The sequence below is a fragment of the Hippocampus bargibanti genome, linkage group LG01 (genome assembly GCF_051943395.1).
Source record: "Hippocampus bargibanti isolate YZ-2025 linkage group LG01, ASM5194339v1, whole genome shotgun sequence".
In the NCBI taxonomy this organism is placed as follows: Eukaryota; Metazoa; Chordata; class Actinopteri; order Syngnathiformes; family Syngnathidae; genus Hippocampus; species Hippocampus bargibanti.
The window spans coordinates 8,083,235-8,110,793 of NC_142734.1; the positions used below are offsets into that span (position 1 = coordinate 8,083,235).

General features: G+C 41.3%; 1 protein-coding gene across 2 annotated transcripts; it reads left to right on the plus strand.

The window, feature by feature from the left end:
- Window positions 1-7,489: 7,489 nt before the first annotated feature.
- avpr2aa (arginine vasopressin receptor 2a, duplicate a) lies at window positions 7,490-26,403 on the plus strand. 2 transcript variants are annotated; one of them, XM_088993628.1, is made up of 6 exons: window positions 7,490-7,755; window positions 18,010-18,389; window positions 20,157-20,402; window positions 20,558-20,704; window positions 21,682-22,195; window positions 24,946-26,401. In XM_088993628.1, exons 1-6 carry the CDS (start codon window positions 7,749-7,751, stop codon window positions 25,143-25,145), a joined length of 1,494 nt encoding a protein of 497 aa, XP_088849754.1. In that variant the 5' UTR covers window positions 7,490-7,748; the 3' UTR covers window positions 25,146-26,401. The 2 variants fall into 2 exon arrangements, with proteins under 2 accessions (XP_088849754.1, XP_088849763.1); XM_088993637.1 differs by lacking the exon at window positions 7,490-7,755 and adding an exon at window positions 13,140-13,356 and having other exon boundaries at window positions 24,946-26,403.
- The last annotated feature ends 1,156 nt before the right edge of the window (window positions 26,404-27,559 follow it).

Sequence of the window (27,559 nt, forward strand, 5' to 3'; positions counted from 1 at the left end):
CTTAGGGAGAGAAGCAAAAGCCTGGGCTATTTTTTCTGACTGCATTTATTATTATTGTTATTGTAATATCTTATTATTTGTCTTCAAATCTTTAAATGGCCTCGCTCTTCCTTAACTCACCGAGCTCATTCACCCTTATACACCTTCTCAGCAACTCAGGCCTGCTGACCAGACATTATTAAATGTGCCAAAAACTAAACGGAGGCTCAGACATTGGCAAGCCCCCTCGCTCCCCATCTTTAAAACCCGTCTCAAAACTCACTTGTACTCTTTAGTATTTGACTCAGCATGATTCCAACTTTCACTCCCTGTTACTTTCTACTATCTTTGTCACTGCTTTATGTCCTGTATATGATAGCTGTCCATGTTAAGCGCTTTGTTACAGCGCTAAATAAACATGTATTGTATTATTATTATTAATAAATCATTTTCATAGTTCACAAGTCCACCGGTTTACAATTCAATGATCCAAACATCTGCGAATTACAAATGTGTTCACATGGTTGTAACATGAATTTCTTTTGAATTTCACCGCCATGAATATCTGGTCTTTCCTTCATTATATAGGATGAGTAAAAAAACAGCAGAGACCAAGAACATCAAGGTTCATTTTTACAACACTATTAAAGTAAAACAATGTATTAAATTGAATTTTTTTTAATCAGATTTGGTTTTCTTGTTTTGAAAGTCATCAGAAAAGAAGAGTAGACCAGATTAGTAACATTGAAATGTTACTTAGCGGACTAACTGTCTCTCTGTGTCTTTGTGTCATATTATTTATTTAGTTTTTTAGTTTACTTCGTTACTTCCCGGTTGAGTGTACGCTGGCGCGTGTGGCTGCCGCTGTTCGCCCGCAGAAAAAATATCCTGTGACTGTAAAGTGTCCTTGAGAGTTTTGAAAGGCACTTATAAATGAAACGTATTATTATTATTATTATTATTATTATTATTATTAGCATCATCATTATTATTATTAACTGTGTAGTTAGGAAACACTTTATGAAGGTGAACGTCTGGGCTCTGGCATGAAGGAAAAAAAATATGTTCTCAATGGGAAATGTTTTGAAAGTTTGAAAGTTGCCCAAATTTTCCAGAAAGGTAACAAGCAAGTATAGAAAGTGCAGACTCCCTTGTGGCAACTGTGAGACTAATAAAGGCATATCCAATCCAATCCAAATGGAGAGAGAGAGAGAGAGAGAGAGAGAGAGAGAGAGAGAGAGAGAGAGAGAGAGAGAGAGAGAGAGAGAGAGAGAGAGAGAGAGAGAGAGAGAGAGAGAGAGAGAGAGAGTGCATTTTGCCGTGTTCATTGCAACATAATTGGAGCAGACTTCACTTCGCAGGGGTTGACGTCATTGTGCATGTGATAATTATGATGCCCATGTTTATTCATCTGCAGCAGTGGATAGGGCTTGAATGAGCGTAGTGTGTGAGGAGCAGGAGATCAGCATGCAAGTAGGAGGAAGGAGCTTGCGAGGAAGAGGAGGCTACCCAAGATCGAGTCAATAGTGCTGTGTGCAAGATGCGAGGGGGGGGGGGTGCTTATAAGATGTTTCCAAGTAATGCTTTGCAAGGTTTTTCATTCCTGCATTATTGTCGTTCATCAAAGTGTGCGAAAGAGCGAGACGATAAGTAGATGGGATTGTTTTCTTCTAAGAAGTGATGGTCTGCTGTGCTAAATGGAAAACAAATAGAGCCCCCAGCATTCTGCCATTACACAAGGCAGTTGAACGGCATCCAAGTCGGAAAAGACATGATCATTTTTCACTTTCTCTGGCTAACGATGAGCGAATGTTTGTTTCACGCAAGCCGATGTGTGGAGCGCATTGTATGAGCTCCAAGTCAACCCTGATGTTGGGATGCCAACCCGGAAAAATAATTTCTCCACTGCGAGACTAATAAAAGTCAATCCAATCCAGTAAGGGAGGTTGTTTCGCAATGATTGTATTTTCTTGAAAACAACGTACATTTAAAAAAAAAAAAAAAAGCGAGCACATTATACACGACTTTACAGAAAAAGTGAAGATTCCTCACCAAAATGACATGTAAGGAGATAAGGTCAACTACAGTATATATGTAACTGCAGCTGGTTATATTGCAAGGATAAAAAATACATTATAATTGCTTTTGGACATTGTAAATTAGCCACAAAAATTGGATTATGTATAAAATGAATACAAGAACTCATCAAAATGTAAAATAGGTACCGTATATTCCGGTGTATAAGGCACACCAGAGTATAAAGGGCACCCACAATGGTGTATTTTCAAACTTTTTCCATGTATAAGGCACATCGGACTACAAGGCGCATCTTCAATGAATGAAAAACGTTTTTCAAATATAATATATAAATGTTTTCCAAATATAAGGCACAGCACATTATAAGGCGCTACAGTAGAGGCTGAGGTTACGCACTACTTCTTATATAGGGGGAAATGGAGTCGGTGGCTGCGGACAATAATTGCGAGACCGGTTGTGGGTCAATATTACTTGACATATAAGGCGCACCTGTGTATTAGTCACAGGGTTATCTTTTGGAGAAAATTAAGCCTTTTGGGTGCACCTTATACACTCTGAGTATTTCAAATAGATACACATATTAAGCAGTCCAATACCTTGCAAGTATAAAATATTGAAAAAGGTGTTTTGTTTTTCCTTTTAAATGTGAGTTTTCCTTTTATGGCAGCTCTGAATTGATTTCTTTTTTGTTTAACTGGACACAAAATAAGTTTATCGTGCACACGTAATACTGGTTGGCGGATTTAAAATCATTCCCACGAACGACTTGAATGTCTTGGTAAGCAAATGGAGCGTAACTGCACTCCTGAGGAGACACATGCCATTTTCTCATTTTACTGTCCAGGATTGAGAATATTTATGAAGTTGTATTTTGCAAGCATTCGAACCATTGACCAATGTTAAACGAATTGATGAACACTACATTGCCTGTTGGAACACGACGACTACTAATATGACGCTCAAGCTGAGGATCAGTTTGGTGTTATTTTCCAAGCTGTCCAGTGAAGCAAGGAGTGTCATTTGAGTCTAAAATACTAGGTAAGGTGAGAACTGCAAGCTATCTGAAGGATTTAGGAGTAGCAGGAAGAAAGTACAAACACTGGGTGGGGGAAGTGGGCTCGTTACCTGGCTCAGGTAGCGAAAACTAAGCCACACAACCACAAGACATTTATCTCTATTTACGTTGTGATTGACAGCTGACTGCACTTTGATCTACCTGGCCTCTTGTTCAAAAGCCTGGGATAGGTGAGATTGGGTGTATTTGTATTTTATTTATTTATGTTTCTATGACGATCTTCACGGGAATGCATCCCCTACTGTGATGAAAGTCAGAAAGATCGGCATCTCAGGAGAATATCGGGGTATAGGTACGACTTCAAAGATTTCAAATGCGCTTTTGATCGACTGTGGCTTGTGACACGTAATGTCGAATTACAATCTGTGCGATCAAGGCCCTCACGACAATGATTACAGTCCTTGCACATCATGGAGAATGTTCGGCGCATTGCTGCAACTCATTAGAGATGAGATCATGAGTGCTTGTGACAAACCACATACGTAAATGTGGACCATATTTGCAACCTCGTTCGTTGATAATGGCCATTTAATGGAGTAAGAAAGAGCCACAAGTTTTCCTGGGCAGAACACCGGTCAGCGCCGAAGAAGTCAAACGTCGTTAGCAAGGATGAAATCATCTTTCTCAAGTTAAAGCTATGAGCGCAAGATGCAGACCAAACACAACCAGCCTGTGACTACTGTGCGAGTCACATCGAGATGTCAACATGGGTAATCCTCACTGACAGAATATATGACACCCCAGATCATCTCAGTCAAAGTCCTTTGTTAAACGTGTTAATCTTCCATTTGCCAGATGATTGACTGAAAATGCAACATGTCCCTACCAATGGAGGCCACCTTTGTCATGGACCGTTGCAAAAAGTCAACAGTGGCTTAACCTGTCAGAGTCCAAAGACTGCTAAAAAAAAGACCGGACGGTTCAAGAACAACTACGGCTCAATTCAAGTAAGAGGCAGAGAGAGAGTATTTTGTGACACTTTATCTGAAACTATGATGTTGGTAAAAGCTGGAAGTTAGCCTAAAGTAAGTATGGTCAAGTTTTCGGAACTGCGCTGAATTTACAGAGAATGAGTAAAGCAAAGTTGGCTAACAAGCCGGGTGGGTTTTCCTGCACAGTGGTGCAAACGCCCCCCTCTGCTTATGCTTGATAATAGTAAAGAAAGACATCTTCAACCAGGCGCAGAGTGAGACTTGCAGATTTACTCTGGGCACGAAAATAGAACCCTAAATATCCAAAACAAGCCAATGAAAATAGACAGAGTGGTGGAAAAATCAATAGCACTGAGGATAAGAGAGGCTGGGGTGGAAATAAAGCATCTTATTACTGACTCAGCAAACTTGGAATCACAGGAGAGGACTATCCAGCTGGTATCCTTCTGCGTTATTCATGGCTTGACTGACAGTAAATGGCTCTCGCAGAGGTGTCTTCGTTTGTTGTGTGCCAACAGGTGTTGTGTTCCCGTGTGCTCCTCAAGCCAAGTCATGGCTCCGTCCGAAGCATGCAAAACAAAGACAAATCCTTTGGCCTCTCACATTCCACTCAAACCGAAAAACATCTTTTTTTTAAGATGTTGGCAGCCATTAGCGGAATGTGACTGAATGCCAAAGGAATCCGAGAAACCTGGAAATTTGATTGAAGGAATGCAGGAGCCACTGATGAATGGCTTTGTCATGTAACAGTAATGACATTGCAACATTTGTTGTAATCGTCCTCACTGATTCACTGAAACGTCTCTGCTAATCGAGGAAAATAACTGTATTTTCATTTCTGCGGAAATATATGACAACATGGCATTTCAGAATGGCATTGTGGTGATGCTAGCAGTAATCAGAATCACAGTCGTCTTTATTGGCCAAGTATGTAGAACACACAAGGAATTTGTCTCTGGTAGAACACGCTGCACTAGTATAATCATAAAAAAGACAAGACAAATAAGTATGGAGGTCACTAATAAAGGCTAATCTAATCTAATCTAATCTAATTCCTTAATGTACCTCTCGGGAACATCTGTGAGACAACGTGCAAAGTATCAAGCAGACTGTGGTTCAAGTGAATTCGAGCTCTGGAGCTACTAAGATTATGACGGGATGCTGTTCCATAGGGTTGTGCAAAATTGCAAAGAGGCACTATACAGTTACATTTGGGTTACTGTTTAGAGAGTTAATGGGTAGGCCGGCCGGGACTAGGTAGCGCCTGCCTAAAGGGAGTAGCTGGAAAAGGTGGTTGGTGGTGTGCGGAGGGTCCAGTAGGATTTTCCGCACTCTTGTCAGAATCCGAATCAGAATCAGAATCATCTTTATTGCCAAGTATGTAGAACACACAAGGAATTTGTTTCCGATAGAACACGCTGCACTAGTATCTAGTAGTAAGTGGCACTATATAGTTCCATTTGGGCTACTGATGAAAGAGTTCAAAGAGTTCAAAGAGTTAATAGCTTGGGGGAAGAAGCTGTTTAAATGTCTGCTGGATTTGGTGCGCATGGATCGGTAGCGCCTGCCTGAGGGGAGTAGCTGGAAAAGGTGGTGGGCAGGGTGCGGAGGGTCCAGTAGGATTTTACGAGCCCTAGTTTGGATTCTTGCAGTGTGCAAGTCCTTGATGTCTTGATTCTTGCAGTGTGCAAGTCCTCGAGAGTGGGTATGGCGGTGCCAATTTTGTATTGGCCCTGTAAATATGTTAAGGCAAGCCAAAATGTTGAGAATGTAAGTCAAGCTAACCATGCGCATCAACTTGAGAATATAAGCCTAGAAAGGTTTTTGAGGTTATGGTTTGAGAAGCTTTTGTTTTAAAGTTGCCAGTTTCTTACGTTATAAGGATTTTGCAAATCACTTGAAACATCAAAATGACAGCACACGTGATAAATAAACTGTTTAAAAAAACGTATTTTTATTTTTTTTTTTTTTTATTTGAGGCCCTCAAATTACCAAAGGCGTCTTATGAGTATCACAAGAACAAGGAAGAAATAGAATGACAGATTGCTGCGGGATCATGTGACGTCCCAGTATGCCGTAAAAGCTCCAGGGAAAGCTGGGGACTAAAATTGAGAAGTAATCTCAGTCCTGTTGTGGACTAGCCCATGGATTCAAACTTTAACTGATATTTAACTCATTCTCTGCCAGATGATGTGCAAAAATGTGTCCACTCCAGTGCCAAGGTTTTTGTCATTTTCACTAAAATTGCAGGACGCACAGAATATTGAGTTTTAGGACTACACAAACATTCAAATCAGCGTCAGAAACCTTAGACTCACTTCTTTCATAAAAAAAAAGTTAATTCCAAAATCTATATGGGTCTGGAGTTATCTGAGCTTGAAATGGGAGCTGCTGTTAAAAATACAATACAATAAATACATATTGATTTATATAGCGCTTTAACACCAGGTGAAGCTGTAACAAAGCTCTAACATGGACAAAAGGTAAAGACTGCCCCCTCGCGGGAGGGAAAAACATTGGCAGAGGTCTGACCAGCGCTTTATCGGCACCCCCGCAAGAAAAAACAACCTGAACAAATTTGGGAATGGCGCTCCACGTCATGCTTTTCAATTCCCATATGAATTTGGGAATAGCAGTGAATGAGTTAAAAGATGACTTTTAAAAATAACCGGTTTAGAAATTACCCACTTTGGGGCAGAAGAAAAAAAAACGTTTGAAGAAGACTCCCCAACCAGCGCTCCAATCTAAACTTAACGTCTCTCTGACATACAACAATCTTGGCTGTCAAAAAAGATGTATGACTTCGACATGCTCAATTGTAACAAATCACTGTACTACCCATTTCGACAAGGCATTCGTTGCATCTTGAACTGTTTAAGGGTGTTCCAGAAAGAGCACAAATAATGGGGCATATTTAAATCGAAATTGACTGCAGAGGTTCCACCTGGTGTTGTAAAATTTTTGCAAGTGCAACGGACTTACTCAAAGTCACTTAGAGAACAGGCCTGACATTGAATGCGCGGGAGAGACTTTTTTTCTCCCCCACGTCAACCTTTGTACCTGCCAAGGTCAAATGTGCTGACTCAGCCAAATGACATTCCTGCATACATCGTGATGTCCAACAGGCACTCGGCCTCCAACAACAAAGGACAAGGCAGGGGCGTGCTCCGAATTAAAAGAAAAGTGGCATATATGCACAAGGCACACATGGGTTGAATGGGGCAAGGGACCCCCACCCTACACACACACGCCCTCCCACCGGCAAACATGAAGCTTGATTTGTTCCGAACATGCGAGCTGTGGCGCATTGACACTTCACAGGCATGTAGAACAATCACAGCCCTCCTAGCGCGCCTCCACGTTCGCTCCACCCTCAGCCCTTGAGGACAGGCTTGACCCAGGAGGAGGGGATACACCAGGGGGAATAGGGGGAGGCAGCAGCTCAAATGTATTTGCACTGGTGCAGCAAGCAGAAGGCAGAGCACGGTGGAAGAGCAGAAAAAAGTGACACACAAGCCGGTAACCATTGTGGATTACTCCAAAAATTACAAGAGAGGACTTTTGGGGGAGAAAAAACTAAAACGACAACAACAAATGCTTACATGAAGGTGCGGTGACATTTGTTGTTTATTTACCATCCAACCTGAGTCATAGCAGAGCCGCCAGACCTGGATCTACTATTTATTTCTTCTGACAACTCTCACACAGTTGCACAGCCAAAGTGGATGAAACGTGAGTATCTTTCATGTAAACCCTCAACTCTTTTTACTATTATAATGGTTGTTTTTAGTGTCATCATGGCACACATGTTGAAATCCTATTCCCCTTGAGTGGTTGTGTGGGTCATCTATCTGCAAACAAACAGCTGAGGTCTCCACGAGACTCACACACGCCGCCTTGACGGTGTCGTTATGAGCGCTCAAACAATTCAGTCATTTATGTGTTATATTATATAAAGCGCACCCTCACTAGCAGGCAATGCAAAAGAATAACGTGTAACCTGAGCGGCGTGGGGATGCATGCAAATTCCAAAACAAATGCGTGACATGGTGCTTCTTTTTGTAATAAGATGATCGGAGCAACCAGAGGGAAGTTGTGAAATATTTACCCTCAAAACAAGAGCGGTAATTCAATATTATTATTTGTCTGAATAAACGGCACTTCAAACGAACAGTAGACAGACTTTGACCGAAACCAATTAATGAGTAGAGAACTGTTTTGAATCTTCATTTTGATTATATATAGGAGAATATAAACTAAACTAAGATTAGTACAAAAATGAACATCAAGGTTCATTTTTACAACACTGTCAATATGTCCTCCAAGAGCGCCACTGGCTCCCGGTCTAATATAGAATCAACTTTAAAATTCTTCTTTATACATTTAAAGCTATCCACAACCTTGCCCCCTATACTTAGATTAGATTAGATTTGTCTTTATTAGTCTCGCAGTGGAGAAATTTACATTTCACAGCAGCAAAGTGATGAAAGGAATGAAAGTAAAAAAACAAAATACATGAACTCCTGGAAAGGCAGCTCATGTAAAGGCAGGCATATCACAACACAAAGACAATATGACAACACATAGACACATAGTCATTCCTTCTTAAGCACTCTCTGTACCCTTTTTGTTACATGAAGCAGTTCTAGATGAAAGAGGAGAGGATCACAGCATCTTTTCACCAGTAGATCAGGGACATCATGGTGGAATGTGCACGTCGAGTACAAGCTAAATGTTGAAAGCAAACATGCAGCTGTAGCATCCATTGACGAAAAGAAACCTATCTGACCTTCTTCAAATTTCTATTCCGTCTCGTTCCCTTAGATCCTCTTCCTCCCTCCAGCTCTGTGTGCCCCCCCTGCCCGTCTCAGCACAATGGGGGGCAGAGCTTTTAGCTGCTCTGCCCCAAACTCTGGAACTCACATCCTCACAATATTTGTAACATCGATTCTCTTCCCACCTTCAAATCCCATCTCAAAACCCACCTATTTAAAACTGCATTTTCTGTGTAGCTCTATCTCTTGTTTCTATTTATAATTGTATTTTATTTATTGTATTCTATTTATAATTGCATTTTATTTATTATTGTATATATGCTTGTCTGTGACTGTAAAGTGTCCTTGAGAGCTTTGAAAGGCACTTAAAATAAAATTTATTATTATTTTTCTAAATTATTATGATTATTATTGTATCGATAAAAAATATTGCAGTAAAATAAGTGTATTTGTGTAACGGCACGGGTCCCTCACAAGGTGTATGGCTGGATTAGTCTAGAAACAGTACCATTTGACACGTGTGAAGCGCTGAAGCCTGAAATGTTAATGGGCTTTAAATGGTAGGGGCGCCAATATTTTGTCTAGCAGTCACGGTCGTAAAAACCTGCACGGGGAACCGCACATAGTAAGCTGGGAGGAAGCGTGTGCATTTGCGCCACACGTTTTAATAATTGATCAAATAATCATTTAGAATTCTGCCGATTGCTGGAAGTGAGAATTGATTCATCGCGTCTTTAGCGGGGGATGGTGGTATATGATGCTGAAAGCCTTTGGGGCCCATTTTCACACCCAGTTCAAGTCTAGTGCAGAAAGCCGTCGAACGATGCACATGGGTGAGTTGACATGCCTCTTGACCACTTCTATTCCCTTTAAATTCAGCGACTTTGATGATGTGGAAATAGAAATAAACTCGCTGGGGTCCACTGAGATGATCGACGCATGCAGAGTAGTTTCACAGACGATGATAATAATGATGCGTTTAGTGACTTTATTTCAACAATGATTCCAAGGGTTCACTCCACGTTGTTACTGTCATTTTAAATTACTGTAATGTATTTTCCAGTGTAGAAGACACACCCAAAAGCCTTGATGTTTTTTCAAAAGATGACCATGCGCGTATATGCGAAGTAATATTTACCCATAACAGGACTTGCAACTCCTGTCAGCAGCTACCGACTCCATTTCCCCCTGTAGAAGAAGTGGTACGTAACCTCAACCTCTACTGTAGCGCCTTATAATGTGATTTGCCTTATATTTGGAAAATATTTGTACATTTATATATTATATTTGGAAAGGTTATTTCATTCATCTAAGGTGCGCCTTAACATTTAAAGCATTTTTCTCAAGATTCTATATTTGCAAGGTGTGTTCAAGTACCGTATTGTCTGGTGTATAAAGCGCACCCAAAATCCTTGATTTTCTTCAAAGGTTGACCCTGCGCCATATACACAGATGTGCCTTATATGTGAAGTAATATTGAGCAACAACAGGTCTCGCAACTACTCCATTTCCCCCCCGTAGGAGAAGTTGTGCGTAACCCCAGTCTGTACCGTAGAGCCTTATAATGTGTTGTGCCTTATATTTGGTATAGTTTTATATATTTATATATTATATTTGTAAAACGTTTTTAATTCATTAAAGGTGTACCTTATCCTCAGATGCAACTTATATATGAAACAAGTTTGAAAATACACCATTCATAGGGGCTTATACTCCGGTGCGCCTTCTGCACCGGAAAATATGGTAATACAATGACATACATGCACTCAACACATCAGTGTAACCTAAAATCTGTTTGCCTGCTCTAAACGGATCTAAAGACTCGTCCATGTTCAGTCACCATATTTTCAGTTGACATGAAAGCAACTGCTTTAATTTGGGGCACATGTGCACCTGTCAAAAAATGGAGTTGTCGATGTAATAGGACTTCAAAAAAGCAAAACTTCAATACGTCCAAATTCCTCAAATCACAACTTCTAATCCATGTGCCGATTTGTCACTTTAGATTGTTTTAACTTCATTCCACATCTTTGGTGGAGTGAACCAAACTGCACTAGGGTCCAGATATCAGCGTTCACTTTGTACCATAGGGCATAAGCAGTCCTGCAATCGCAGCAGAGGACTTTTGAACGCAAGCAAATGTGACAAATGTGGGCGGGGAATTATCATACTTCTCATTTTCCAATCCCCAGTAATTTTTCCCATATTTTTTTTTATTACTGTGTCTGAAGAAGATTGCTTTTTTTTAACACCAAAGCCTGAGAAAAGCATATTTTTATCCCGCACGTGTGCTCGCAGTACTTTCCAGATGGCGCAATAGCAATTAATCCCAGAATGTTTTTCAGTGTGTCTGCTAAAACAGCGAATCAATTTTTGGCAAATATCTGAATGACAAAGTCCAAGAATGCATTTGTTATTTTTTGCATCAACACTGAGGCTCCAGCAGGCTTGTTCCATTCATCATTCAATACATTTAATTACCAGCCCCCCATCTCCATCCCCCAAGTGCTTTGTCCGGTCCAGGACGAGCACAAAAGGACTTCCCTTGGCCTGTTGTCATGTGGAAAAATCCGCCATGTCACCTCTCCTCTCCTCTGCGGCAAATAGTTTGTTCAAAGCACGTGTTGCTGGTTAATGATACATTGAACACTCCGCACCCCCACAACAAGAGCAAACTTCTTCATTACTGCCCTATTGGTGCGCTGTGTATTGTGGAAATACACGTCGCCTGTTTGCGAGTGACACAGAGTGAAGGTGGTAGTGACAATGAGGGTGACTAATGAGGTGTGGTTCCACACCATTAACATTTAATGATCTGTTGTGGTGTCGCAGTGCAAGAACAAATTGTTTACTTTTATTACCCATATAGCACTACGTCTGATGAATAAATCAGCCACCAATTGCCGCTAATCCACATTAAAAGGGTAGAACATTCCACCTGTTTACTGGCATGCGTTTGGGCTCGCATATAGTCTCTCATCCAAGTCCAAGATGGCGCCCGAGTAGGCAGCCGTCAGCAAGTGCTCTCATGAGCCTTGCTTTTTTTGGTTGTTTTTGTCTTGTTTTGTGTTTTCTTTTGTCACTTTGTGTCGTTGGGCGTCGTGTGGAATGGATACGGATTGTTTTTCAGCATTTTTGACCACAACATTCATCAAGGAGGAGACTGTGCTGAGCGGTTGCGCCTTTTCGGCAGCATGAATATGCCAGTACTGTTTTTGAATGGGAGGAATGTCGGTGCCATTCGACTGTCATCGCTGTACAGCTCTGGGGCCATTTAGATTTTTTGCGCCTGTAATGGGCAGCACCTTCACATCCCTGCTTTGTTCAGTGGAAGGTCGGTGCTGTTGGACAGTCTGCGGCTGGATGGATACATGGCTTGAGGAGCCCGCGATAAAAAGGAAGGAGCGTCAGCGCAGAGCGCCGATGCGTATATGGAACTGTCGCGGGATGGAATTGAAGCTGATTTATGGGGGACAGGAGATGTGAGACAATCTCTTTTCGTCAATGGATGCTACACCTGCGTGTTTGCTTTCAACATTTAGCTTGTAGTCGACGTGCACGTTCCACCATGATGTCCTTGATCCGCTGGTGGAAAGACGCTTTGATCCTCTCCTCTTTCATCTAGAACTGCTTCATGTCATCGCGAAGAGGGTACAGCAAGTCCTGAAGAATGACTCTCCGTGTCTTTGTTTTCAGAATCAGAATCAGAATACCTTTATTCGTCCCACAATGGGGAAATTTGTCTTTGTGCTGTCATATTATTTCATATTTCATATATACAGTAAAGTCTCGTTATATCGATATCGGATATATCGATAGTCCCGGTTATATCGATACTATTTCTATGCACGCACGGAGAAAATTACATGCAAACAGGGTCGGATATATCGATAGTCCCGGTTATATCGATATTTTTTCGGACTCCCTTGAATATCGATATAACGAGACTTTACTGTATTATTATTGTCATATTATTTGTTTAGTTTTATTTGTTCTTTTGACTTCAAGACGGCGCCGCGAGAGTGGCTGCCTTTCCAGCATGTATATTTTGTTTTTCTACTTTCATTCCTTTCATCACTTTGCTGCTGTGAAATGTAAATTTCTCCACTGTGAGACTAATAAAGGCAAATCCAATCCAATCCAATCCAATATAATGACAGTTAACCAAGAAAGCCCGCCGGCGCAGGTTTTGTGATGTGCAGGTGACTCACCCGGCCCGTTGTTGTATCGATCAATATGGAAATGAATTATTTTGCCTCAGCAACACAAAACTCACCACACTGGACTTTGCAAATATCGTTGCTGTACATTGTACAGTAACATTATTAGGTTCAGGGGTAGGGAACCTATGGCTGACGAGCCATATATGGCTCTTTTGATGATTCATTATGGTTCGGCGATCTAAATCTAAATCTAAATACATATTCTCGCTTTTTTTCTGTTCATTTTTTGTTGGTGCTGCAGTTGGCGGAAAGCGCAATTTTGATTGGATGACACTGACATAGGTCGGCGGAAAGCGCAATTTTGATTGGATGATACTGGCCATCAGTCGAAAAAGGTAAACGGCCCTTTAAATGAGCCCCACGAGTAAAAACAAAGTACGTACACTTTAGCTTGAATACACCGAGGATTCGCCTTTGTGGAGAGAAAAGGTTCTGATTGTAATTTGCAATGAAACAATACCATCGATGCTAGTTAGTTATTACTAGTGCAGCGTGTTCTATCGGAAACAAATTCCTTGTGTGTTCTACATACTTGGCAATAAAGATGATTTTGATTCTGATTCTGATGAAACAGTCAAATGTCAGTGACATTTTAACAAGTCCCATGTTAACGTTAGCATCAACATACTTCTGTGAGAAGTATGTTGCATAGCAAGTGTGGAAGCTAATGAGCCGTGTGCAGGTATACGCAGGTGCGTCTTATATGAGAAGTAATATTGAGCCACAACAGGTCTCGCAACTACTGTCAGCAGCCACCGACTGTATTTCCCCCCCCGTAGAAGTAGTGCATTACCCCAGCCTCTACAGAACCGCCTTATAATATGGTGTGCCTTATATTTGGGACTTTTATCTATTTATATTTATAACTTTTATCTATTTATATATTATACTATTTGGAAAACTTTTCATTCATTCATTGAAGGTGCGCCTTATAGTCCAGTGTGCCTTATATATATGGAAAAGGTTTGAAAATACACCTTTATTTGGGGTGCGCTTTATACTCCAGTGCATCTTTTACACCGGAAAATACAGTATTCGTATGCCATGGCACCCTCACCCCAACAGTATTTATGAGGCTTCTTCCCTGACTGAATTTTGACGAGATATACAGAGAAGCAGTGGTGCCTTGAAGTTCCACTATACTCCGTTCCCACGCAGGCATCAGTCCCCTAAATAAATACATGAGCTCAACTTCCCATAGTTTGTAATGGTTTGTACTTGATGAAATGAGCACTCAACAGTTCACATTACATATTGCCATCATGCTGAATGCAGTTGTTTTCATGCATGCCGCGTTTCTTTCCAATGAGGCGGTCTTGTTTCGCTTCAATGGCTGACAAAGACGTGTATTTTGTTGAATTGTTTTGCACTATGTCTTTAATTTTTTATCCAAGTTCTGCGGCCATATTTCATCGGATAATGTCCGAGAGTTGGACGGTGTGTGCATAGTTTGCCCATGACATCATTTTCAGCCTTTTGAGCCAAACGCACACAGGACTGACGCGTTGAAAGCTTCCTGAGGCTGCTCATATTTTATCACGCGTGTTTCAGTCAAGGCTAAGGCATTGTTTCTGAATAGGCTGAGCTTGGAGAGGACAAGGACGCCACAGAAAGTGATGGCTGTGCACAGGTTTGTCTCTGGAAAGATACATGGGGAATGAGCAGACGCCTTCATTAATCTGAGTGAAAGCCGGAGAGTCAAGCCAACGCCCAGTGTCGCATGCATGACAATCAAGAGCAATGACTGCAGCCCGTCCAATCAATGCTATTTATTTTCTATGTGCTTATAAAACAACTAATGTTCAACAAAGTGTTGTATTCGGAGATGAAAATGGGATTCTATTCATTTAAGGAACTAAATCATCCAAAATAAGTACCTGTACTGTAAAATCTACTCAAGGCAAGACTGATATCATAGATAGATAGATAGCATGACCCAAAATAAGCACAGGATGCGTGGATCAGTTGTGGTCAAGCTTCGGCTTTCGGAGCTTTCGGAGCCATTTGAAAATCAGGATGCAAAATAGCATACATTTTTTGTACATTAGAGGGAGGATGAGTTATCTAGTACACTGTGAAGCGGAAACTCCCAAACTTGCCTCTGTCATATTTTAACGTTTTTGCAAAATATGAAAACAAATCAAAATAACAAAAAAACAAAGCCAAACAAATAGAGTCTAATTGCATAAATTCACACTTGATAGATTACAATGACCTGGATGAGAACCCCCATAGACAAAGAAAAAAATAATATTTGTAGCCTTTTTTTCAATAATGTGATATAATGTGATATCAGAAAACAAAAAGACACAGCACTACTCATATTTCTTGACAAATACGTATGTTTCAAAGTTGGATTTTGGTTGGATTTATCATATACAATTTGGTCTCTTAATTGCGTTTTAAACTTCTTGTGCTTTTGTTGATTTTTAATTGTATACTTCTTTTGTGTGCCAGTGTTATTAAATCATGAAGTGAAATGTGATGTTCACTATATCTTCATCAAATTGGAGTTAGCTTTTGGGGTTTTGCCTTGTAATCATACCTTATTGGCTTCCAGGCGGAAAAAAAAACAAGATAATGAGATGATATTACGGGCACAAAGAATCCTCTATGGCCTAATTACAGAGAGGGGAGCAAGAAAGAAAGAGGCCAAAGGAAATTAAAACCTCCTTATAACACTATACCTTAATTAAATAAAGGAATAAAGAACTTGGAAAAACAGTTATTCACATCACGCCATATCTATCCGAAGGCAACAACAATTCACAAAAGCCCCCTTTTGCTAAAGGCTGTTTTGGTGTGCCGTATACAATATATTGCAATACATATTGATTTATATAGCGCCTTAACAACAGCTGAAGCTGTAACAATGCGCTTAACATGGACAACTATCATACAGGAAATAATATGGATAAAGTACAGTCATAACAGATGAGAATATTTGAAAACCAAGGACATGGAGATGTGGAGGAATGTTTGACAAGAGAAGAGTCCTATTCTCCAAGTCTCATCGACGTCCATCTGGCATGGCTTCTCACACATTCCTCTGTCAAAGTCGGCATGCGACACTTGACGGGAAGTCACGCGGCACGATTAGTGCTGGTAAGTTTAGTTCACTGACAAAGCTCTTCTTATGAGGAGCGAAACATCCGACACCGTCAAAGAAGTACAGATGACGGCTGAAGAAACCTTTTCATTGATGGACCACTCCTGTACGACTGAGAGTCTAAACCAGGGGTCGGGAACCTTTTTGACTAAGAGAGCCATAAAAGTAAAATATTTAGAAATGTTTTTCAGCGAAAGCCACACGCACGCGCGCGCACACATACAAACGCACGCGCGCGCACACACACACACATGCGCACGTGCGGCTACTTTTCAAGAAAATATCAGAATGTATTATTTAAAATAACTTTGTGATAGTACTCACCGTTAACATGGATGGTTTTCTGTTCCTCGTGTTTGGTAAAAATCCATGAAAATGATCGGAATGAAATTCAATTTGCCGGTCCAGAGGCGAAGTTACTGCTAGCTAGCCTGCACACGGCTCATAAGCTTCCACACTTGCTATCTGCAATCTACTTCTCGCAGAAGTATGTCAATGCTAACGTTAACATGGGGCTTGTTAAAATGTCACTGACATTCGACTGTTTCATCGATGGTATTGTTTCATTGCAAATTAGAATCAGAACATTTTCTCTCCTCTAATGCTCCGGTGCATTCACGCTGAAGTGCACAAGTTGGGCTCATTTAAAGGGGCGTTTACCTATTTCAACATGACGGCCACTATCATCCAATCAACATGGCGCATTCGGCCATTCTAGGTCAGTGTCATCCAATCAAAATTGCGCTTTCCGCCAACTGCAGCCCCAACGGGAAATGAATGACGAAAAAAACGTCAATATGTATTATAATATGTAATATTTATCGGTGAGCCATATGCAATCATCAAAAGAGCCATATATGGCTCGCGAGCCATAGGTTCCCGACCCCTGGTCTAAACAGATGTGAGGACCAAACAGCTAAACTAAGATCAAGTCTGAGGAAGTAGAAAGCAACCAAAGCAAAAGCGTTAACAGAACTAAATAGGTCCTCAGAGAAGAAAGAGGCATCCATGTGATCGCTGGCACGAGAAGCATCACACAGTTAAAGCCGCTGCATTGAACGCAACCAACCTCTCTTAAGAGCCATAACGAGCCACCCGCACCTTTCTGATCATCAACTATGACTTTTTGACTTTATCTGTACTATTTTCTTTTCTGGAATCCACCTCCACACTCCCCTCATCATATTTTCTCGTACTTTCTTCTATGTCCATGTTTATTTGCGAAGCATTGCTCACAGACTCCCATGAACCCGTTGTTCCTTAGATTGTCATGTCATTCCTCTCTTGCGACATTCAAGAAATTTATTTATAAGCAAGGGAAAACAAACGTGACTTTTATTCCACTCAACAGTGACACGGGGAGGAGAAAAGAATGAGATGTATACGCAAGGCAGCAAAAGAAAAATAAGGGAAAGCGGGAATGTGGCGGGTACGCATGGGGTGATAAAGTGGAGGCAAGGTGACGGAATACATTTGGAGGGATCAAGGGAAAAATCTGTCTATCAACTTTGCGAAAATATGAAAGGGAAAATAAACGGTGCTGGATTTGCGTCAAACTGAACAGAATAATCCGGGAAGTGGACAAATTCCCAGACGGACGATAGGGATTTATTATAAAGCAGAGATGGAATGATATTCACATGGAAATATGATCGCCTGTCAAATAATGTTGAGGCTGTTTGTAGCTAATGCTACGATTTTCAGCGCCTCCAATGTGGAGAGTAAAGACCAAAACAAGCAAAATTAAAACAAGAGACTTAACCAGTTTTGATAAAATAATGACAACGGTCATCTCATGATTGCACCAAGCAAAACCTTTTCATCATTCCCCACACATAGTAAACGAGGAGAACCCTTGACCATGTCATTTCTCTTGCAGGAATGGAAAGCATCAGTGTCCAAACAGACTGGGATGCCTTAACCCTCTCCTCTCTGGTGGCGATGGGAAGAAACAACCGCACTTCGTCGTCTCTGTTTGAGCTCAACAGCCTCAACGGCTCCCGCAGCGGAAGCTCCTTCTTCGGGATATTTCCGGAGAATGGCTCCACCACCACCCCGTACCCATTGCCCCAGCCCAGGGTGAGGGACCAGGGCCTAGCCCGGGCCGAAATCGCCGTGCTCGGGGTGGTGCTGGCTCTGACCACCCTGGGGAACAGCTTTGTGCTGTGGGTCCTACTCAGGAGGAGGAAGCACAATGCACCCATGCATGTGTTCATGGTCAACTTGTGTGTGGCTGACCTGGTGGTGGCCTTTTTTCAGGTGACCTCATGACTTCCCATCTTTGGTATTTATGCCTACGAGTTCGATGACGCATTGCTAATATAACAGTTCCTTTTTCAGATGTCTCCCTCCTCTAATACGCCCAATTCAAATGAACTATTGTGTCGGAGGAGGGGCACATCTAAAACGTGCTGGATAGGCTCTTGGGGCCAGAACTTGGGCACCCCGGGGGTTATATACATTCCCCAAGGGATAACTGTTCTCACAGGCATTTGCTTGGGTTGTACAGTAAAAATAACAAAACAAGATTATTTTGGGTGACTTGACCCATGCGTTCTCTATCAATCTGATCATCTTCTCTCAGTCAATTTTAAATAGCTATCGGTTACGTAAAACGAATGAAAACAGTTACGGATGAGGACTGGTATCCTGTATGAACGCAACGTTTTGGGGGTCTTCCAGTCAAGATAATACATAGAGTAGAGTCAGTCCTGAGTTTTTTCATGACATCATCCTGGCAAATGACACAGGAGGCTATGTGTGTCTGTTTTTGCTGGTTTTAACTGCGACACTTGATACACTGAAGCGATGTATTTTGGGGGGCGCTCGTTTGCAGCACCTGATGGGCATTGGCGGCAGCACTATTCAGTGGTTTCGGTTCTATTTGGCTCACAAAACGTTTGGAGTTCACCTTGGTTGCTGAGTCACAAACTGGCACACTGCCACGTGGTGCTCCACAGAGCTCCTTTCTAGGGCCTCTGCTGTTCTTGCAGTATCTGCACGTTTTGGGTTCCATCTTAAGGAGACATGCTATATATCCTTCCACTGCTATGTGGGTGGCTGTCTGATCATTGTGCTGATGAGCAAAGATTATACTTTATGTTTGAGGCCACTTTCATCCAGTCTGGTGAAAATCAAGACCTGCTTAGCACTGAATGTCTTTAATTCCAATGAAAAGAAAACAGATGTGACGGTTCCAGTGACCCTTGTAAATCTCATCATGTGTACACGGGCTCCCTTCGCTTCAGCAACAATGTTGAACTTAGATCTTGAACCAGGTTTCAATTTTAATTTGGACGGACAAATTGGTGCTGTTGATAAATCCAGATTCTTTCATTTGTAAAAGCTCTCCTTTCTCAGGAGCATTTTGGAAAAGTAATTTGTGGCATCATTACACCTCGACTTGATTGTAATGCACTTTTCAGGATTGCATACCGAAAAGATTAAGTGATTATACAAGTTATTTATTATTTTGAAAATGGAAAAGTTGTCAACAAAGAAATTAATCATTGCACTACTGATGTGGATTCCTATTTTTGAAATTCACTTTAACATGTGTTTTTATTGTGAAATGTATTCTTATAATAATGAAGTTATTATTCTGTCCTTTAAAAGCCAGAATATCACATTCCTTGTGCCTTTACTAAAGATCGTGAGTGTAAGCTGTCACTCAACGGACAATAGGAAAGCGGCAGGTCTCATTAAGGCTACTACTTAAAGCACTGGCATCATAAGGCTAACTTCGAACATCTGCAAATCATTTTCAAGATCCTGCATCTGTCTGACTCGCTGATTGGGGATTTCTTGCCAGCAGCTCAAATAACATCATCATCATCATTGATGCCAACTCGGTGAAGCAATCACAACCATTCAAAGATATGAATCAACAGGTCAAAGAATCATTTCTCCTATAGAGATGTGTTTTCCCAAATGTCAGTTGCAAGAAACTCCAGTTGGCAACAGTAAAACCAAAAAATAAAGACAATCAACCGAAATAATAATAATTATAATAATGTGTGTATCCAGGTTCTTCCTCAGCTCATTTGGGACATCACAGATAAATTTCAGGGACCCGATTTCCTGTGCCGCTCCATCAAGTACTTGCAGATAGTCGGAATGTTTGCATCTTCCTACATGATCGTGGCCATGACGGTGGACAGGCACCACGCCATCTGCTGCCCGCTGCAGGCTTACCGTAGTGGGGCAGTGTCCAGCTGGAACACACCGGTCATGGTTGCTTGGGGTTTGGCACTTGTCCTCAGCCTACCTCAGGTAAGCGCTCATATAATCACCTTTCACTTTTGTACCAAAGCCAGGCTGGTGACTACACAGACCAGAGAACTAAATTTATTTTTTGAGCAATGAGGTCACTGCTGAATTAAGATTGATGTGAACTTGAAGAAAGTGCCGTCTTTTCATTCTATCAGGTGTTTATCTTCTCACGCTCAGAAGTGAATCCTGGAGAGTTTGAGTGCTGGGGTCACTTTGCCGAGGTGTGGGGTCTCAAAGCCTACATCACCTGGATGACGGTGGCCGTCTTTCTCCTGCCCGCCCTCATCATAACCATCTGTCAGGTAAGATTGTTTTCAGACAATTCTGGCTCATACACAAAGACCAGGATGTCGACTACTTTGAGGCAGACAATTGAATCCCATAATCATGTGTGCTGTCTGGCTACTATAACAAGAGTAGACAAACACTGGAATTGTGTGCATGAGCCTTCAACAACAAGAAAATTAGCCAAGATGCAACTGGTGATGTGCCCTTTATATAAATCAACAAGCCACGGAGCTTGGCGGTCGGTGTTTGTCACATCCATCCATGGTAGGCAGGTCTCCTGGCAGCAACCCAAACCACTGGCATAACTCGTTACTTTTCTATTTGGAGAACGATATTACCGGAGTCGAGCTGTTATCACTAATTAAGACAACAGTTGGAGGACCACCGCTGAAATGGGCTGCCCAAAACAGCTGCCCACATGGGAACTCTCTGCCAAAGACAGTTGATCTCAGCCAAACAGAATGGCTGACAATTTATTTTTATGAGCCCATTGCACGTTTCAGGCACATTTTCAAATGCGACATTTTCTCTGCCAATAAGAAATTCAGCATTTCAATCGACTTAGCTGTTTCGATACATGCTAGCTAGCTGTCTATCTATTATGTCTACTAGCGATCACGTCTAGAAAAAAAAAGAAAAAAGTAGTAAATGTCAAAAGTAATGTTGGGGATTAAGGAACACAAGTTATTTTAAAGATAATTAGATCACCATGTGGCTATGAGCACTGAGGGTTCATTTTGAACACAAATTATAAAGTGAATTGGATCATGCCGCACAAAAAAGTCTGTGGTTGGTTTACTGCTAATGGTGAAGGTCAACACACACAACACAAACACACTCATTCTTTTGTTTTTATATCCTGAAACTCTCCAACCACAAATACAAACATGATAACTTGCAGCTTAATCTGGCCATTGCCCATTGTAAAATTGAAGCCAAAACAAATGTCTTGATGATGACATTTCAACTGTGTTAATTGGCCATTTTCTAGATAAGAATCTTCCGGGAGATCCACAATAACATCTACCTTAAGTCGGAGAGGACGGTGGTGGAGGTTAAGAGGAATGAAATCTTCTTCCGCTTCAAAAGCTTTAGGCAGGAAGAGGAACGGACTCGGCCAAGGGGTTGGCGGACATCTGGAGGTGGAGGTTGGGGAGGGCTGCATTTGAAGCCCGTGAAAAACAAAGTCCACAAAAATACATCCAGTGCAAGTCAGGTGGGAGACGCCACAGCAAAAACCACACCGCCGGCAGCTCAGCAGCAAGTGAGCAGTTCTGACTGTCAGGAGTCCTGCACATCATACGAGGTGGCCTCAGGTTCACCTCGCTGCTCCCTCGATTATGTCCCCCATGACTCTGCCTCTGTGCCGCCATCAAGCATCACCAGAGCCATGTCCAAAACAGTGAGAATGACACTTGTCATCGTCCTGGTCTACACCGTCTGCTGGTCCCCTTTCTTCATTGTCCAACTGTGGGCCGCATGGGACCCGAACTCTCCCAACCAAGGTGAGTAACGTATACGTTGATAAAAAGTTTGAGATGTTTGACTTTGGGTTCTTTAATTTGTCTCTAAGCTTTTAAGTACACACATCCAACTTCCCACTGTGCTGCCACATGCCGAAGCTCCTCATTCAATATGTTGTATGTCACTCATAAAAATTCATAAAAAGATAGTGTTTGATAGGGAAATTCGAATGTAACTCATGTATGCATTCATTGATCGGACAAGAATGAATTGACTCAATAAATTAAAGACTAAAAACTAGCATTGTAGTAAATTATTAGAGAAGGGCAAGAGCAAAATTAAAAACACATGAAGGACAATAAAAGACTTTCAACAAGGGGAATTTGATGGCAACAAAGCCCAACTATTTCGTCATAAATTATGTCACTACCACTTGTGCCATGGCCAAAACTGCTCAGGAATTCAACACTCGTGCCGTTCCAGGTTTGGTTAATGAGATTGCAGAATCTCGTGATGAAGCGGTAAAGAGCAAAGATATGTCAAAGAAACATTTTTTCCCATGAGGAACTAATGAAAAATAAATCATTGATGCCGTGAAAAAATAGAGAAATATATCGTACTGATATCAATATGACAGCTGTTAAAAGCATAATGGCGGACATTGCCAGCTCTCTGTCTCACATCTGCAAAATGTCTTTACAAACTGGCATATTTCAGAGTAAAATTAAAACCGTTACAAGAAACATGTACTGTTAAACAAAAGACCCATTTTACTACTACCACAGTTCTTCAAAAGATTCAACACAAGACTGGGTCACCTCATCAACAACATAATGAAGTCAACAAGCTACAATATGGATTCGGGACAAAAAAGGACAACTTAATTAGCACATAGAAAATATGTTGAAGGCATCACAATTGCAATAGAAATAATATGAATATTCTTGGACTAAAAATAAAGACTGTATGTTGATGACACAAAGCTCCCATGCCATGGCAACATCTTGGAGCGACCATTACAAAATGCACATTGAGAGCCGAGAAGGATAAAGATGTAGGTTTACCAGGTTCAAATGACATTACATTTTATGAAAATGTAAACTAAACTTAGAATCGCATCGGAACTGGTCAATAAATTCCAGCCAGAAATACATGACAATCACCACAAAGTGAAAAAAATAACAAATACATTTTCCAGAATAAATTGAGAATATATTTAGCAAGCATTGATGAATTTTACCTATGCCGAAACATCCAAATAAATTGCAATAAGACAATACTGAACTTTTTGAACATACACGCTTTTTGACTGTTTGCTTACACTGCCATACATTTCTTAATTGGAAATGCGGCAAACACAAACAAAACACATCTAGCACGTATTCGTCCTACAAAACGAGTCATTCGTATCGTCAATTAAACCCAGAGAGCAGACAAACCCAAGTAATCAAATTACAATTACCCAAATTCAATGATCTAATTGTCTATAAAATTCTCAAAATCCTGCAGAAAGCAACTGACCACTGGTTACCCTGCAGTATCCATACAAGAGTGGTCCCAGCTGAGAGAAAATAAACACAATACCAAGGGAAATTTCATGTTCCAAAAAAACAGCTTCGGAATAAACGTTTAAACCGACGGAAATCACAAGACACCTTAATCAAGTCCAAAAATATTTAGAAACCCGAACTCCAAAATATGATATGACAATATTATTATAAATGTGGTCGTGTTTTGTTTTACTTTGCCAGATTTAAAATCATGTTTTTTCTTTGTTTCATTTTTATGTAAATTTTTACATATCTACACATCCACAAATATGAATCGGGTAAGCACTCACGTATGCCCCGATGAGCTGTACCCTTAAAAATCAACAAAACGGGAAACGAAAGTAGACAAAAGTTTGCGGGTTTGTGAAAAGCAAATCACTGCCTACCTTCATAGAGACCAGACGCACTTTTGCAGCGTGTTCACAATCGTCGTTCCGTGCACCGTTTCAAAATGTCAGTTACTTTTCCGAATGCTCCGTGACACAAACACTGAATTAAAATAGTAATTATAAGATAAAACTCAACAGGTTTAATCGCAAACTGCAACTTCCGGTAAAGCTAGTCACGTGCCGTTTTATATTAGTTTTTAAAGACTTTTTGTGAGAGAGCATGCATCTTAATTCTCCCGATTTTGATCACAATACTTGCAATACTCACTTTATAAAGCAACTATTAACACAATACAGACAGTTCATTAATAAGGTAAAAAAAGAACATGCAAAAAACAAAATACATTTTATACTAATTGAATTTATAAAAAAAACATTGAAAGCATTTTTGTGTTTCATTTATTACAAAATTACAAATTCTCCCATGTAAACCACAATAACAGTCATTATTTTTGACTTAATTAAATTAGTTAATTTGTTGTGCACTCTGTATGTAAAATGTGGAGGGGAGGAAACATTCTAATGGCTTCTAACAGCCACCGAAAGGAAACTGTAACTACAATGTGGCCCGCGGCAAAAAAAATTCCTGACACCTGTGGTTTAAACAATCAATTTGCAATCATATTTGTTGTACTATGCAAACACGCACAAACAGTGCTCGGCGACCTATTGATGAAGTGCTTTTATGACTCAGCATTGCCATCAGTGACAGCGGGAACTCAACCCCCAAAGAATAAAAATGGTTTTTAAGATGAGTATTAAAGATGTTCTAAGAGGGGCCTTGCCTCACGTTCGGAGGCAGATCAATCCAAAGATAAATTGGGTACGACAATAAGGTCATACTGTTTTCAGGAGTGGCCTTCACGATCCTCATGCTGCTGGCCAGTCTTAACTCTTGCACGAATCCGTGGATCTACGCAGCCTTCTCCAGCAGCGTGTCCAGAGAGCTGCAACATCTACTTCACTGTGGCTCGCGAGCCGGGCGTCGGGGATCGCTGCCCGATGACTCCACCGCCACACACACTTCCACTACCAAGGACAGCCAGTACTGACTGACCGAGACAACCTCGGGGACGCACGTGCGTCCTTGCCTCATCCTCTGAAGGTGACTCGCTTGCACCAGATGTTCCAGACGACAAATGACAGCTAGTTGTCAGCAGGAACTAGCAGGGTGTTGGCGGAGGTGTCTATGCATGATGGAATGCTCAGCGACAAGGTGGTTTGGGCCCGGCATTTGAGTGCCACAAAGAAGTTGTGTCATTTTAAGGAGATAAAGAACGCAAGGTGTGAATCATGAAGGACATATTCTAGGACAAAGGGCAAGCATGCAGACAGTGGAGACGGCGAAGCTGCCGCCGCCATGGGACTGGCAACAGACGGCGGTGCTGGTGAACAATGTGGTGAATGATGTGAACAAACTTTGTTAAATCAATACAAGCGATGGCTATAAGAAACCCGTGGAGTTTCTCAGTCCAACAGGGAGCTGCAAGCAAGCTGGACACAGGCTCATTCAAGAACTGAAACATCCACAGTCACACACTCGGATACATTCACCCAAACAAACACGAACAATTCAGCTTTCCGCAAGCCAGTGGGATACAATGATGTGTTTTTATTACACGTACAAAAAACAAGTGAAGGATACAAATGGACCTTCCTGACTGTAAAGCCTTTGGCAATCAGCTGAAGGAACAAGAGGAAACGTTTCCAAAAACATTCCACGTACGAGAACAAACTACACGTCAAAACTGATCATGCACATCAGACTAGACGTGCAATGTCAATGTTATCGCATATTATCATTTATATGGTCATAAAGCTGTTTAACCTGTATGGAAATACTCCAGTCAAAGATAAGCTTATGGTCTTCTTTACCAGAAAAGGACCCTCCAAGGCTATCAGAAGAAACAAATAAAGTGGAAGCTATTCAGAAAGTAGTCCCAGTTCAAAGCAAGTGTCTGTGAATAGCCATGGACACACACACACACACACACACACACACACACACACACACACACACACACACACACACACACACACACACACACACACACACACACACACACACGCACACACACACACACACACACACACCGCCCTACCCCCCCAAGTTTAACATCCCGCTAATGTCAGCCATGTTGTTCTCAGAGGCGCTATCACCAGAGGCCGGCTCCTGTGTTCTATCTCGCCAGCACCCCTTCATATTTCAACAATTTCTATTTTATGTCTGCTTGCAAAATTGAAATACTGTGTTCTGTTCCTTGACTGCTGACAGGCATCAAGTACACCTATGAATGTTTTTTTTTGTTTTTTTTTTTTTTTTTTTTTTGGGGGGGGGGGTTTGCTACACGAGCTTCTGAGAATGCAAATAGATGTGAGTGTGTATTAACTGAGATCACAACAAAGTGTACAGTCCTAGGCCACAGCATTGGGTACACGTGCAAGAGCATTCAATGTTATAATTACACTGCTGGTTGAAGTGCCTGATTCTGATGCCACCCTTTCCCTTGTCAACCGGGATAGTAAATACCTTATGTACAGTATTTATTTATTTATTTTAAATTTCATTCCATTCACTAAAGCTGTCAACCCGCTGGAGGAATTTCTGACACGTTGCTTTATTTGGCATGTTCGTTCCACACCGCACCAGGAATCATATGTTACAAATGCTGCCTGGATAGGGAAAGATTGGCTTGGATTAGCCTTTGTTCATCTTGCAGTGGAGAAATGTACTATTCACAGCACCAAAGTGATGAAAGTAAGCGGAAAGGAAAGGAAGAAGTAGAAAAACAAAATACAGGACCTGTTGTAAAGGCAGGCACTCTCGCGGCGCCATCTTGAAGTTGAAAACTACAACAAAATTACCTAAATAACAAACAACGTGACACAACACAAAAGACACATAGCACTTTCTGCACCCTCTGTGTTGAATGAAGCGTTTCTAGATAAAAGCGGAGAGGATCAAAGCGTCTTTTTCTCCAGTGAATCAGGGACGTCATGGTGGAATGTGCACGTCTACTACAAGCTAAATGTTGAAGGCAAACACAACGCTGTAGCACCCATTGACAAAAAGAGATTGTTTGACATTTCCTGTCCCACGTAAATCCGCTTCAATTTCAAGCGTCGAAAGTTCCGCATACGCATCGGCGCTCTGCCCCGACGCTCCTTTCGCGGGGCTGTGAAAATCTTGCCAGGCACAAAAAAGCACAATCGCTCCAGAGCTGTCCAGCGATGACAGTCAAATGGCACAGACATTCCTCCCAAATCAAAAACGGTGCTGGCATATTTGTGCTGCCGATGAAGGCGCAACCGCTCAGCAGAGTATCCTCCTTGATGAATTTCGTGGCGTAAAATGCTGAAAAGCAATCCGTATCCATTCCACATGATGCACAACAACTCAAAGTGACAAAAGAAAAGATAAAAACTACACAAACGCAAAAAAATAAATACAAAATAAAAAATAAAG

Coding starts and splice junctions, on each gene's coding strand:
- avpr2aa (XM_088993628.1), top strand. Junction 20,403..20,557: donor TTGTCCTCAGCCTACCTCAG/GTAAGCGCTCAT, acceptor TCATTCTATCAG/GTGTTTATCTTCTCACGCTC. Junction 20,705..21,681: donor TCATCATAACCATCTGTCAG/GTAAGATTGTTT, acceptor GCCATTTTCTAG/ATAAGAATCTTCCGGGAGAT.